Source organism: Nelusetta ayraudi, unplaced genomic scaffold, assembly GCF_046127955.1.
Source record: "Nelusetta ayraudi isolate G7.1 ecotype Tasmania unplaced genomic scaffold, CSIRO-AGI_Nayr_v1 ptg000067l, whole genome shotgun sequence".
Classification (NCBI taxonomy): domain Eukaryota; kingdom Metazoa; phylum Chordata; class Actinopteri; order Tetraodontiformes; family Monacanthidae; genus Nelusetta; species Nelusetta ayraudi.
Window position 1 is genome coordinate 168,760 of NW_027466117.1, and position 13,098 is coordinate 181,857.

A 13,098-nucleotide genomic window follows, 5' to 3' on the forward strand; every position below is an offset into this window, starting at 1 on the left:
TTATTTCAGTTCGTTCCGCCGTTTTGTTTATGACCGGAAGCAGATTTCCTGTTGACACCGTATAAAGTGTCCGTCGTGTTTATGCAAAAATATGTTTTGATCTGGTGTTTCTTAAAAAACAAAAAACAAAAAACAAAAAACAAAAAAACAGAACAAGCTATATACAATAACACGTTAGCGCAAGACATTAGCCACGATTTAAATCGGTTCAAAGTAAAACATGAATGACGGCAGTAAAACTTTAATCACAGAACCCGGAAGTAGACACAACTTGCCCCGACCAGTCCTGACCACCACCACAACCATCAACTCGACAATTATGGATATCGGCAGAAGCGGTTGACGAGTCGCCGAGCGTTTGTCTCTCGACGCCACAGTCAGCTGACCGCCTCACATGACAGCCCCGTCCTGTCCTCCCGGTGTCCGGTGTTGTGAAACAAGTCCCGGATCCATTTCCACCAGAGAGATGTCGCTTTCGGTCCAAATGGATGGCTGCTAATGTTAGCGAAGAACATTTTCTTCTATAGATTTACAACACTACGAGCGAGCACCCGACGTGTTTGACAGCCAGCTGCGGGATTGTTGGTAGGCTGTTTTTATTATTGTGTTGTCACCAATGTTGCTGTATTTGATTGTAAATATGTGAACCGTTTGAAGAAGAAACATCTATTGCAGTCACCGGTTTCAGGTCAGTAGTAAGAAACTTGGATATGTATTTATATTTTTTGAAAAACTAAAAGACCTAAAGAGTAAAAACAGGAAATGTTTATATAGCTTCTTGCAATGGTGTTTGCTGCAAAACAGCATTTGATTGTGTGCATGAATTATCCACTATGAGAATTGAGACTGTCTCAAGTGTACTTCTTACTTCTTCTTCTCATCATTCACATTATTTTGTACTTCTGCTATTTTCTGGCCTGTTCTCTCTCTCTAGGTTTTTTTTCTTCTTTTTTTTCTTTTTTTTTTTTTAACATTGACTTCCTGGAAGAATTTTCCAAAAATGAGTCCTGAAGGGAAAAAGCTGTTAAACATCATCATCCTGGGCTTCGGCTTTATGTTTATGTTCACTGCCTTCCAGACATGTGGCAACATAGAGGTGGGTGTGTCAGTCAATCTGTCAATCAATCAATCAATCAATGAACTCCTGATTAGTCACATGCCACCATTGACAAAAAAAAACTGCCCTCATTGAAAATTGTCCTCCGTCTTCATCTGTGCAGCAAACAGTCATCAAGAGCTTCAACAGCACCGACTTCCATGGCAGCGGATACACAAGGTAGCTTCACACACACAGTGTACGTTGACCGGCGCAGGCACGAGACCCAGCCGGGCTTTTTCCTTTAATCAGATCCGTTTGGCCCCAGAAATCCTCGGAGGATAATTAGATTTTTTTCGGATTGACCGTCTCAGGAGATAGTCTGGTGACTTCAGTTCCTGGAGGTCAATAAAAGTTTTGTTATCTGCGGCTCAATAGTGTTGAGTTGTCGAAGAAAACGGACGCTGGTCACGTAACAGCCGAGAGAGAGCGTAGCTCCCCTTATCCTGCTCATCGCTGGTCCACCCTGCTAGTGCAGCTCATGCTGTGGATTTTGAGGGAACCTCTGACCCAGTGCGGCCTGTCCAAGTGCTGCGTCTTCCATTTCACCGCCCTACTTCTCCTGGTGGTGGTGGTGGACAGTAGCCAGCGCAACGTGGTTCCCAGCCTGGTTTTCTGTTCCTGTTTTATGGCCAAATTCATGAGAAAACACACACACACACACACACACACACACACACACACACACACACACGCACACATCAACAGAGCAGTGATCGTAACAACGTGCAGCTAGTGTTTCACCCACCGTGCCGACTGCTCTGTTGTCTCCTTGCAGCATGGCCATCATCTATGGCGTTTACTCCACCTGCAACCTCATCGCCCCGTCGGTGGTGGCACTCATCGGACCCCAGCTCTCCATGTTCTTCAGTGGGCTGTTGTACAGGTAACATCCACGCTGCGACAAACACGTGCGCCCCCCGCAGTGCCAATCAGGCCAATCTGATGTCTTCACTCATGCGTTTTCTCTTGGTTCTTTTCCTCCAGTGGCTACATCGCTATGTTCATCCAGCCCTACACCTGGACCTTCTACACGGCCTCCGTGCTGGTTGGGATCGGAGCCGCAGGTAAAGGCGTCAGCGGCCGCCTCCCGTCCCTCGGCCGTCTCCCGTCCCTGTGCGTTTACTCTTCCTGTTTGTGTCGTAGTGCTGTGGACGGCGCAGGGCCACGTGCTCACCATCAACTCCACGGACAGCACCATCGGAAGGAACAGCGGCATCTTCTGGGCGCTGCTGCAGTTTAAGTAAGTCCTCGGCCGCTCGCTGTGGTTTCAGAGTTTTGGATTGGCAATTTCCCCAAACGTGCTTTGTTTTCACTGCAGCTTGTTCTTCGGAAACCTCTACATCTACTGCGCTTGGCGCGGACACGATCACATCACGGGTAGGAAGCGTTTCCGTTGCTGCCGTCGTGCCAGTTTCAGTCGTTTTCTAAGCCGCCGATCTGTGCCGCGTGTCTCCAGACAAGGACCGTCAGACGGTGTTCATCACCCTCACCGTCATCAGCCTGGTGGGCTGCTTCCTCTTCTTCCTCCTCCGGAAGCCAGACCCCGATCCCGCCCCCTCGGAAGCGACCGAGTCGCTGCTGCAGGGCGACAACATGGATTCCACGGAGGGCTCCAGGTGAGCAGCGTCGGGACCCCCACCAGTTAGGATCAGGGAAGTCCTGAAGTATTTAAAGTTAAATGGAGAACTGACCCTTAGGAAAGCTGTCCAAAAAATATATTTCAGTGTGACCTCCTGGTTCACCTCCAGGAGGGCACACATTTCACTGTTTCAACAAAGGGACTGAGTGTGAGGAAGGATTTTACAAATTCTGGTTTTGGCCTCACAAAGTTTCAACAGTTTACGTCCAAAAAGAAATGAACGACAGCAGAGCCAGTAGGCCGTCTGTCTGGTCGTTATGCAGTCAGTTCACTTCCTCTATCATCTGCAGCTCATTTGCCTGCTCTCAGAATGTATTGCAGGCTTTAATGCTGGAGCTACTATCAATACCTTTATTCTAGGAGCATCTTAATTCGCTGTCGCTGCTGAACCACTCAATCAGTCAATCAATCAAATCAATGAAATGTATTTATACAGCCCTTTCCAATAGCCTGGAAGGCACTCAAAGTGCTTTGCAACAAAGCAAAACAGTACATAATAGAAGCACAAGAAAGGTCTAGAGGGTTAAAATCAACAAATAGATAAAACAGGACAGATAGAATGAGTGCACCTACAGGAACCACAGCTGAACGCCAGTCTAGAAAAGTGGCTCTTCAACCTGGATTTAAAAAGGCTGAGAGCTTTAATGGTGCAGATGTCAGGCGTCAGTCTGTTCCAGCCTGGCTGGGAGCAGCAACAGCAAATCGGCCCACTGTTTTAGCCTCCACCTCAGGACCTCCAGCAGCAGCTGGCCTGAAGAACGCAGCCGGGCCCTGCCTGCCATGATGGCGGGTGGTTAAAAGTAGGAGGGAGCCCAGCCGTTAACGCCGTTAAAAACCAACCAGCACAACTTTCAAATTCTGAACTGTTGTTGAGGCAAACAGACGCCCTTCCCTCCTGCAGCCCCCCCGCACCCTCGCTGTAGCGGGACAAGATGAGACAGTCGACCTTTCAGTGTAAATGCCGTCGTCCTCTCTGCATTTCTCTGAGCCACTGCTGTGATACTGTCGCCCCAGCAGCCGGCCGGCGCCCCCTGGGGGTCAGACTCGTGTTTGGACGTGAGAATATCCGAGAAAAAGCCCGCAAAGAACCATTTGAGGTTGAGAAAATGAAGGTGTTGTCGTTGTGTCTCCTGTGCAGCTCTCGTCGCCCGGGCCTCTGCCAGCAGGCCGTGGATGCTTTCGGTACGTTAGAACAGAAAAATCTTCTGCCTTCTGCAACCCGACTCGTCTTGTGTGTCAGCGTCAACCTTTTTTTTTTTTTTTTTATTGCCTCCCTGCAGTCAAAGCCTGCAAGTTGTTTGTCACCAAGGAAATGCTGCTGCTCAGCATCTCCATCGCCTACACAGGTGAGTGAGTGTGTGTGTGTGTGTGTGTGTGCGTGTGTATACATATACTGTATACTATATCAGTTTACAGTGAATTACTGGGTTAGAGTCGCATTACTTTCACAGTAATTTTACTGTAAACATGGCTGTTCCAGATCATCTGTTTGAATCATTTCACACTTTATTGTTGAACCCATATTCCATAGGTGTTCATTCGGTGACAATCTACGATGTCAGTAGTCATGAAAATGAAAGAAAAAACGTGACATTTTATTTATTTGTTTATTTAATTCTTTATTTGAGCATAAAAAGAAGGAAAAGAAATAAAAAGATTCAATAGTAGAAATATACAAGCCTATTACTCAAGGAAAACAACAACAACAACAAATGTCCACAACTTAAATATGCTGGAGAGGAGTAGGAAGAAGTACTGGACTCATCCAGCCCTACCGCTAATCCCAACGCCCTTTAGCTGCTTCTCACAGCCGTGCTCAATGAAAATGAAATAAGAATGAAAATAAAATTTCACCAAAAACCAAAATGTATGTTTACTGCCACACAATTCCAAGTGTGATGAGCTATTTGTAAGTAATGTATATGTATAATATGTTACATGTGCAATATAGACATATATAGATATAGACATAGACATAGACACACTTTATTGATCCCCTTGGGACTCCCTCAAGGAAATTAAAATTAAAAATTATATAATAAAATTATACATCCATTTTTAACATTCTGAATATACCAGTTACGATATACACACACACACACACACACACATACACACACACACACACACATATATATACATATAAACATTAATACATAAATACCCAAATGATAACTATAAACTTCATATGCCCTCATCAGGACGATGTGTCCAAACTTAAGACTGCTAGTGTACGTATACATCCATACTCACCCCCCCCCCCTCCCCTCCTCCGCCAGGCCTGGAGCTGACGTTCTACAGCGGTGTGTACGGCACGTGCATCGGCGCCATGACTCGCTTCGGCCACGACGCCAAGAGTCTGATCGGCATCTCCGGCATCTTCATCGGTATCGGCGAGATCTTGGGTGAGTGAGGCGACGCCGCGCCAGCCGCCGCTATGCAACGCCGAGCTTGGCACCGACTCCCCTCCGACCCGCTGACCTGCTTTCTATCCGGCCAGGAGGGGGCGTCTTCGGGATGCTGAACAAGAACAACCGCTTCGGGAGGAACCCGGTGGTGCTGCTGGGGCTCATCACGCACTACATCGCCTTCTACCTGGTGTTCCTCAACATCGCCAGCGATGCCCCCATGGCGCCGGAGGGAGGCACCGACCTGGAGGCCTTCATCACACCCAAGTAAAGAAACCTCACCCCCCCCCCCCCGACAAACTGTCATGGAGACGCAGCCGGTGTCCTCTGACCTCTGACCTCTGTCCTGTGTGTGTCGTGCGTGTCCCAGCGTGGCCGTGGCCATGCTCAGCAGCTTCCTGCTGGGATTGGGCGACAGCTGCTTCAACACTCAGCTGCTCAGCATCATCGGCTTCATGTTCCGCGACGACAGCGCCCCCGCCTTCGCCGCCTTCAGGTTCACGCAGGTGGGCGCCGCGCGTAAGCAGCAAACTCTGGCGGCTCGTCCCGATCACGTTGAAAACTCACCTTTTTCCCTCCGCAGTCCATCATGGCCGCGGTGGCCTTCTCCTACAGCAACTACCTGCTGCTGCACTGGCAGCTGCTCATCCTGGTGGTGGTGGGCTTCCTGGGCTCCGTCACCTTCTTCATGGTGGAGGCGCTGGCCCAGTCCATCCGGCGGGAGTCGGACTACGGCACTATCTGAGAGGGCGGGGCCCTCCGCAGGCGCCGAGCGTGCCGCCGGGCCGCTCCAACACCTGACTCAGCTGCTGCTGGGATGGGAAAATGAATCTAAAGCAACAGTCTCTTCTCTGTTCAATGTGAAGGCAATGCATCTCAGGTCCACTATTTATAGTTGCTACCATCATTATTATATATTATTACAGCTGGGAGAGGCTCCAGCAGACCCCCGTGACCCTCAGGTCAGGAATGAGCGGGTATTGAAAATGGATGGATGGATTATTATTCATTCATTCATTTTCCATACCCGCTTAGTCCCGAGCTCAGGGTCACGGTGGGTCTGCTGGAGCCTCTCCCAGCTGTCTTAGGGCGAAGGCAGGGGACACCCTGGACAAGACTGGATGGATTATTATGATTATGATTATTACTAATATTAGCTGGGTGTAAATTTAAAATGAAACAAACACCTTGAATCAAAGCAAGTTTGTGGGCCGCCGGTCCCTCTGATGACAGCCGCCTGCAGTTTTTTCCCCCCGTAAAGATCAAAACCAGCGGCTGGAATTCCTTTGTCCAAAGATTTTGTCATTCATTACGCCTTGTTTCATCTGAAAACCACAAACCGCAGCTTTTTGGTTCATAGTTGCGCTTAACGAGGATTCATATTTGCGTTTGATCATCACCTGCAATCAGAAATTGTTGCCAAAAATTTAAATGTATGAAGAAAACAGGCAGTTGTGAGGCTGCCGTGATGGCTGAGGGGAGTTCTGCCCCCCCCTCCCAGCATTCAGCTCGAGTCCGACACAATTCATTCCCCCATTCATTCATTCATCATCAAGTCCAATATTTTCTTTATGGCTGACATTCTGGCGTGTGCAGCCAGAGGCAGCGACCCAACGTGACGGCTAGTTAGGAACAAAGGGAAACATTGACTCTGCTCAGTGCCGTGTGGTGGTGACTCTCTGCTTTCCTTCAGTCATCAGACCTGGATGGTTGGAAGGACTCGCAACATTCCAGGAGATGTTTCCTAATCACCAGGACGTGATCCTGCTTACTTCAAATGCGGTTGAGTGAGTTTGCCAGAAGAAAAGGAGCGTCTGTTCTCTGATTTTGCTCTCGTCTTCTTTTTTTAGTACTGGATGAGAAAACTGAATGCTGAACGAAGAGAGTTTTGAGTCTTTCTGTGGTGCCTTTGCTTCCTGTGTATCTCAGCGCTGTGGGTGGAAGCACTCCTTGTCGGTTTAGTATAAACTCCTGTGTGTCATGATGATGGGTGATGATGCTTCAAGTGTCTTCAAAGGACTTTGTTCTTTACTGATTTCCACCGTTTTTTTTTTTCCTCTTAATTTTTTGGTTTGAAGATTTCCCAAAAATCACTGTGTTGTTTTTCCACTCTTTTCGCCTGTAAATTGTTCTGTAGTTGCCACACAAGTGTGTTTCTGTCTGAGACGGTTAGTCGAGTGTGTGTGTGAGTGAGTTGTTGGTGGGGAAGAATTAAGAAGAGGCTGTTAAAAAGCACTAAGACACATTTATTTACTCTTGAAAAGATGCCACTGAGACATCTTCAACTGACCTGTTGCCAAACCGCCATGGAGCAGTAGAACTGGGCCTTAACAGACGCTGTTATTCACATGACGCTGGCAATGCAAAACAACAGACAAAGAAAGGCCGTAGGCCGGTAGGCTGTTTAAGTTATTATGTGAGGTGAAGCTCATGGTTGGGTTTGTTCCGGTGTCATTTCCATGTTGTGATGTGTATGGATGCAGTCAGTCAAGGATATGAAGGGAAATACATGAATGAAAATTACTTTCTTTTTATACTTGAATGTAGAAATTAAGACATTCTCGCTTCTTTTTAGGATCAATAAAATGTTGTTATTAACATCTGCCTGTGATTTTTCTTTTTTGAACACTTTAGATGAACCTTTTTTTCACACACAAAAAAGGGGTTTATATATTGCTGAGGTTGTTGAATGATTTTGATATTTTCATTTGTGTCTTGGTTTCCTGTGCTTGTTGGTTGCATTTTTTTTTTAAATCATGAGCGCAAACAATAAAAACAGTTTTGACCGAATTAAATAAAAGAAAGATGTTGCCATGTCAGCGGAATCCAACATTTTTTTCCCCGTCTCAGTTGACGCAGCATGACCGACTTGTTGCCTAGTGACAACTAACGCTTCTGCCCGTTGAGTTCAACGTGGGAATCCACAAACAGAAGCGACGTCAAGTCCGCTTTGGTGTTACAAACTAGATCCGGTCATTCCATTTAAAATCAAACACAGCTACTACCAACTTCAACCAGCGGCTTCAAGAAATATTCGATTTCGACGCATGACGTTGTTTTCGGTGCAATTTCAGGTTAGACTTTGGTTGAATATTCCACATTTTCACGCAATCTATGCGTTCAAAGTTTTACTCTGAAAGGTAAATGTAGCGACATCCGGTCGTTGTGACGCAACTTTTCCAGCCGAGGTTGCTGCTGCTCCCTCTCTGTTAATTTACTCTTTAAACCGCCCGAGATTAGCGTCTCAAGGGGATGTTTCATATAATTTAACACTTCAGAGAAGAAACTTTAAAAAACATTCAACATTTTTTTTTTTTTTTTTAACGTGGTAGCCTTAATTTAATGTCTAGTCATAAGACGAAGAAAATTGGTGGCTAAAAAAACAAAAAACAAAATGAGAGCAGCTGTGAGTTGTTAAAGTTGATTAGCTAGCCAGCTAACGATAGCTTAACTCTCAACAAAAAAAAAAAAAGTTACATATATATATATATATGTATAGTTACACATATACATATATATATATTAAAAAATGTCTGTGGAGAACATCAGCCTGTTGGAGTTGTTGAACCTGTCCATCGGGACGCCTCAGAGAGGAGCCGTGAACTTCAACGCCCTCCACGTCCTCCTCCATGCGGTGCTCCGGCACCTGGACCTCCAGGAGGTGACCGCCCGCTGGGAGGACGCTCCTCCCGGCCACCGGCACTCGGAGGAGGCGGCGGCAGGGAAGGAGCTCCGGGCCAGCACCGAGCCCCAGCCGCAGCGGACCGTCGGCTCCCGCATCCGGAGCTGCGAGGACGGCGTGACTGAGGTGAGAACCACATTCCCATTTGGTTCTTTGGAACATTCGTTTAATAAACAAACAAACAAACAAACAAAAAAAAACACTGTGTAATACAAAAATAAGACCGGATGCTACAAACTAAAACTTTTCTTTTGACCTCAAATAAAATATAAATCAAGGTCTTTAGTTTGGTTCGGAACTCCTAAAGTAGTTGCAATCTGTTCTTCCCACAATAATTAATTTAGAACACAGTAAAATACTTCGTAGTATTTTATAAATCTCTGGAAAATTAACTGGTTGCTTGTTTGGTGTATTAATTGTGATTATTAGTACAGATTATGTGTGTAAAAATAAACCTGTAAAGGAAGGAGGTAAAAATATCCATGTAAGAGAATTATTATTATTATTATTATTATATATAGTAGTAGTAGTAGTAGTAGTATCAGTGGCTTATGTTGTTCCAGCTGTTTGAGCTCCAGTGTTCAGACAGGCAGGTGTGTTGCCCGCTGTATTGTCGCTACCTGCCTGCAGTTTGTTCTTTTTCTTGGATATTTCGAGGGTTACTGATTCTGGTCTCTTGGTGCTTCGTGGTTTAAAGCTCTCGTTCTTCAGAGCATCAGAACGTCAGAATGTAGCCGACTGCACCTCCTCCTTCCTCCTCCTCTTCCTCCTCCTCGTCTTTGGCGGCCTGCAGCAAACATTTCAGCGCAGCGGTTAAGCCTCCACTGACAGACAATAGGAGATGGGTGCCACCCTGACATCTCAAATGACCTCTGCGTGCCTCTCTTCATGTTTCTGTTGGGTGGGGGTGGGGCTGGAGGTGGGGGTGGGTCTCCAGCTCTACATGCACCATCAGCTGTCATCACCCAGAGATGACTCTTGGGTGATTTTTACTCCAGGACGGGACTTTTAGTTGCAGACTTTCCATGAAGCCTAAACTCTCCCTGCTCCTGACGTCACCCTGTCGTCCCTGTCGGCTCCTCCTGCGCTGCGTGCCACCGGGCCGGGGGTAATTAGTCCCCTGCAGAGATGAGTCGGCCCGTCAGCGGATGAATGTCCCCGGGGTGAAAGGCGGGGATGCAGGTGATGCTGCCGTCCTTTAGACTCCCGCCTGAATGATTCATGTCTGCTGTGGGTGCAGTCAGGGTCAGCTGTCAGATCCTCTGAGTTAAGTATGACGAGTTGACCCGGGGTGACACGGCCCTGGACCAGGTCTTGGACCAGGACCTGGACACGCTCCAGGTCCTGCTACCGTTCTTCTGCCCGCCAACTGCCACACAAACGTGTCAGCAGCAAGTGGCAGCTGACAGTGGCCACTCATCACCGTCCTCTTCCGAGAGGGATGAATTTCATAAAACACCTGTTGGACCTTCTGCTGTCGCCCCCTGGTGGACACTCATCTGGGTGTGGCCGAGTGAAGTTTGTGTGTCAAAGTTCAACTCGTTATCTGAGGCGATAGATTAAAGAGTAACACATTCTAAAGGTCGACCGACCTGTGATCCTCCAGTGGTTTGTTTGGTTGTCAAAGAGACATACGATGATCATTTCTTTTTTTAATCAAAAACAAAAGTCAGCTTTAAGGTTTTTTTTTTTTCTTTTAAATTGCATCACAACATTGAGAGCGTTTTCAAAAATAACATTTTTCTTCCTGCATTGTCAGATCTCTCACCCCTTGAAACTGCTGTTAACTATTATCAGTCTATTACTACTGTGTCATTTCTATCTCATAACTTAAATAAATCAGTCAGAGCTGCTGAGACACAAAGGCAAAACCTGGATTTAACGCAATAAAACCCCCAGGTTGTGTTGACTCGGTTGATTGAAATAAATAAAAAAAATAAACCTGCACATATTGTGTGAGTACGATGAGAAAGAAAAACATTGATAGTTTGGCATCATTCCAAACTGTGGAGCAACAGGAAGTGATCGTCACGGTAACGGGTCACTGTGCGGTCGCCGCCGCCGCCGCCGTGCATCACTGCATGTCCAGGCACATCTGACGCTGGTTAAACAGCAGCTCAGGAATGCACACACACACACACACACACACACACACACACACACACCAAACTTCTAATTTGCTGAGAAAATATTCAACATGGCGGTTTGCTTGGTCAACCCCCCCGCCCCCCCACCCCCCGACAGGAAATGAGAGGAAAGTCACTTCAGGATGGATCAGTGCAACAGCTGCGACCTTCCATTCATCACATCTGCTTCTTAAACACCCTCCCTCTGATTGGACGCTCGGCTGGGAGTCTGACTTCTGCACAGATTCAGCTCTGCTTCTCTGTGTTCTAGGCCCTGAAGGTGATCCAGGAGCTCCACCAGCAGACCAACCAGCTGAAGGAGGAAGTGGAGCAGCTCCGCTCCCAGCAGAAGGTGACTGTTGACCTCATAATAATGGACTGCACTTCTACAGCGCTTTCCAGCACCTCCACGGTAGCTCGTTCACTCATACACTCATACACCAATGGGTGGCGCTGCCGGTCCCATTGGGAGCAAGGTAGGGTTCAGTGTCTTGCCCAAGGACACAATGACAGACTGGGATGGAGTGGGATTTGAACCTCCAACCAGTGGACAACCTGCCCTACCCCCAAATAACAATAATAATAATAACAACAATATATGATGATATAAATAATGCTTTTTAATATATTTATTTTTAAAAATATTAGATAAATATAAAATAGGAAAGGGCGACACAGTGGCACAGTGGTTTTCACAGCAAGAAGGTTGTGAGTTTGATTCCAGGCCTGGGGCCTTTCTGTGTGGAGTTTGCATGTTCTCCAGTGTCTGCTGGGTTCTCCAGGTTCTCCAGTGTCTGCTGAGTTCTCCAGGTTCTCCAGTGTCTGCTGGCTTCTCTCCAGGTTCTCCAGTGTCTGCTGGGTTCTCCATGTTCTCCAGTGTCTGCTGAGTTCTCCAGTGTCTGCTGGGTTCTCCAGGTTCTCCAGTGTCTGCTGGCTTCTCTCCATGTTCTCCAGTGTCTGCTGGGTTCTCCAGGTTCTCCAGTGTCTGCTGGCTTCTCTCCAGGTTCTCCAGTGTCTGCTGGGTTCTCCATGTTCTCCAGTGTCTGCTGAGTTCTCCAGGTTCTCCAGTGTCTGCTGAGTTCTCCAGGTTCTCCAGTGTCTGCTGGCTTCTCTCCATGTTCTCCAGTGTCTGCTGGGTTCTCCAGGTTCTCCAGTGTCTGCTGGCTTCTCTCCAGGTTCTCCAGTGTCTGCTGGGTTCTCCAGGTTCTCCAGTGTCTGCTGGCTTTTCTCCATGTTCTCCAGTGTCTGCTGGCTTCTCTCCATGTTCTCCAGTGTCTGCTGGGTTCTCCAGGTTCTCCAGTGTCTGCTGGCTTTTCTCCATGTTCTCCAGTGTCTGCTGGCTTCTCCAGGTTCTCCAGTGTCTGCTGGCTTCTCCAGGTTCTCCAGCTTCCGAGATTTGCTGTAATATGTCTTGTCTGTGTAAACCAGGTGTTCGACCTTCATGTGGAGAAGGTGTCCGCAGTGGAGCAGTGCTGCCACCGTGTGGACGCTCTGGAGACAACAGTGGTGAGAGCTTTAACGGAACAAAACAAGACAAAATGCTGCAGACGGTGCTGCTCACAGCAGTTGCATCTCCACCAACTAACTGAACAGACTCTCTCTCTCTCTCTCTCTCTCTCTCTCTCTCTCTCTCTCTCTCTCTCTCTCTCTGCGTGATGTCTCAGAGATCTTTGAGTGACTCGCTGCAGACGCTCCCCGAGGCGGAGCAGCTGAGTGGCTGCGTGACCTGGGACGTCCTGCACTCGGCTCTGCTGCGGGACGGAGAGCAGCTGCAGCAGGTGGGACACGGAGAGCTGAGAGGAGGAACTAGAGATAATAATAATAATAATAATAATAATTGTACATTTTATTTATTAAGCACTTTTCTCAAAGTGCTACAGATAAAAAAAAACAAAAACGAAGGAAAAACTGTGAAACAACACTCTTAAAAACAGAGAAGTGGAGAAGAAAACGCCAGCCTGCTCTCCTCTCATCCATCCAAGACTCCAGAGTCTTTCTAAATAAGAGTCCAGATTGTGTTGAACCCTCACCACAGCTGAAGGAAGGAGTCAGTTCCAACAGTCCAGCCTTGAGCAGATGAAGGCATGGAGCAGCTTCTCTGCTTCTGGTGTGGTTGAAGTGGGGGAAGATTGGAGATGTTTCGG

The 13,098-nt window shown here is 47.3% G+C and overlaps 2 protein-coding genes and 1 long non-coding RNA gene across 3 annotated transcripts; all 3 read left to right on the top strand.

The window, feature by feature from the left end:
- Nucleotides 1-934: 934 nt before the first annotated feature.
- mfsd11 (major facilitator superfamily domain containing 11) lies at nt 935-7,744 on the top strand. Its single transcript, XM_076041465.1, has 13 exons — nt 935-1,096; nt 1,221-1,276; nt 1,875-1,982; nt 2,084-2,163; nt 2,243-2,339; nt 2,418-2,476; nt 2,556-2,715; nt 3,877-3,920; nt 4,019-4,084; nt 5,018-5,143; nt 5,239-5,413; nt 5,517-5,652; nt 5,730-7,744. The coding sequence occupies exons 1-13, from the start codon at nt 1,001-1,003 to the stop codon at nt 5,889-5,891; spliced, it is 1,365 nt and encodes a 454-aa protein (XP_075897580.1). The 5' UTR covers nt 935-1,000; the 3' UTR covers nt 5,892-7,744.
- Nucleotides 7,745-8,649: 905 nt separating this feature from the next.
- Nucleotides 8,650-13,079, top strand: LOC142898513 (uncharacterized). Its single transcript, XM_076041472.1, has 4 exons — nt 8,650-8,954; nt 11,226-11,306; nt 12,383-12,460; nt 12,619-13,079. Exons 1-4 carry the CDS (start codon nt 8,676-8,678, stop codon nt 12,880-12,882), a joined length of 702 nt encoding a protein of 233 aa, XP_075897587.1. The 5' UTR covers nt 8,650-8,675; the 3' UTR covers nt 12,883-13,079.
- On the top strand, nt 11,668-12,374 carry LOC142898522 (uncharacterized). Its single transcript, XR_012928606.1, has 3 exons — nt 11,668-11,774; nt 11,832-12,051; nt 12,130-12,374. It is a non-coding gene; the product is annotated as an uncharacterized LOC142898522 (long non-coding RNA).
- Nucleotides 13,080-13,098: the final 19 nt, after the last annotated feature.

Excerpts from the sequence above, each read along its gene's own strand:
- mfsd11 (XM_076041465.1), top strand. The coding sequence starts at position 1,001 with ATGAGTCCTGAAGGGAAAAAGCTGTTAAACATCATCATCCTGGGCTTC. Across the intron at positions 3,921-4,018 it reads GCAGGCCGTGGATGCTTTCG|TCAAAGCCTGCAAGTTGTTT; the intron begins GTACGTTAGAAC and ends GCCTCCCTGCAG. Across the intron at positions 5,653-5,729 it reads CCGCCTTCAGGTTCACGCAG|TCCATCATGGCCGCGGTGGC; the intron begins GTGGGCGCCGCG and ends TTCCCTCCGCAG.
- LOC142898513 (XM_076041472.1), top strand. The coding sequence starts at position 8,676 with ATGTCTGTGGAGAACATCAGCCTGTTGGAGTTGTTGAACCTGTCCATC. Across the intron at positions 8,955-11,225 it reads GCGAGGACGGCGTGACTGAG|GCCCTGAAGGTGATCCAGGA; the intron begins GTGAGAACCACA and ends TCTGTGTTCTAG. Across the intron at positions 11,307-12,382 it reads AGCTCCGCTCCCAGCAGAAG|GTGTTCGACCTTCATGTGGA; the intron begins GTGACTGTTGAC and ends TGTGTAAACCAG.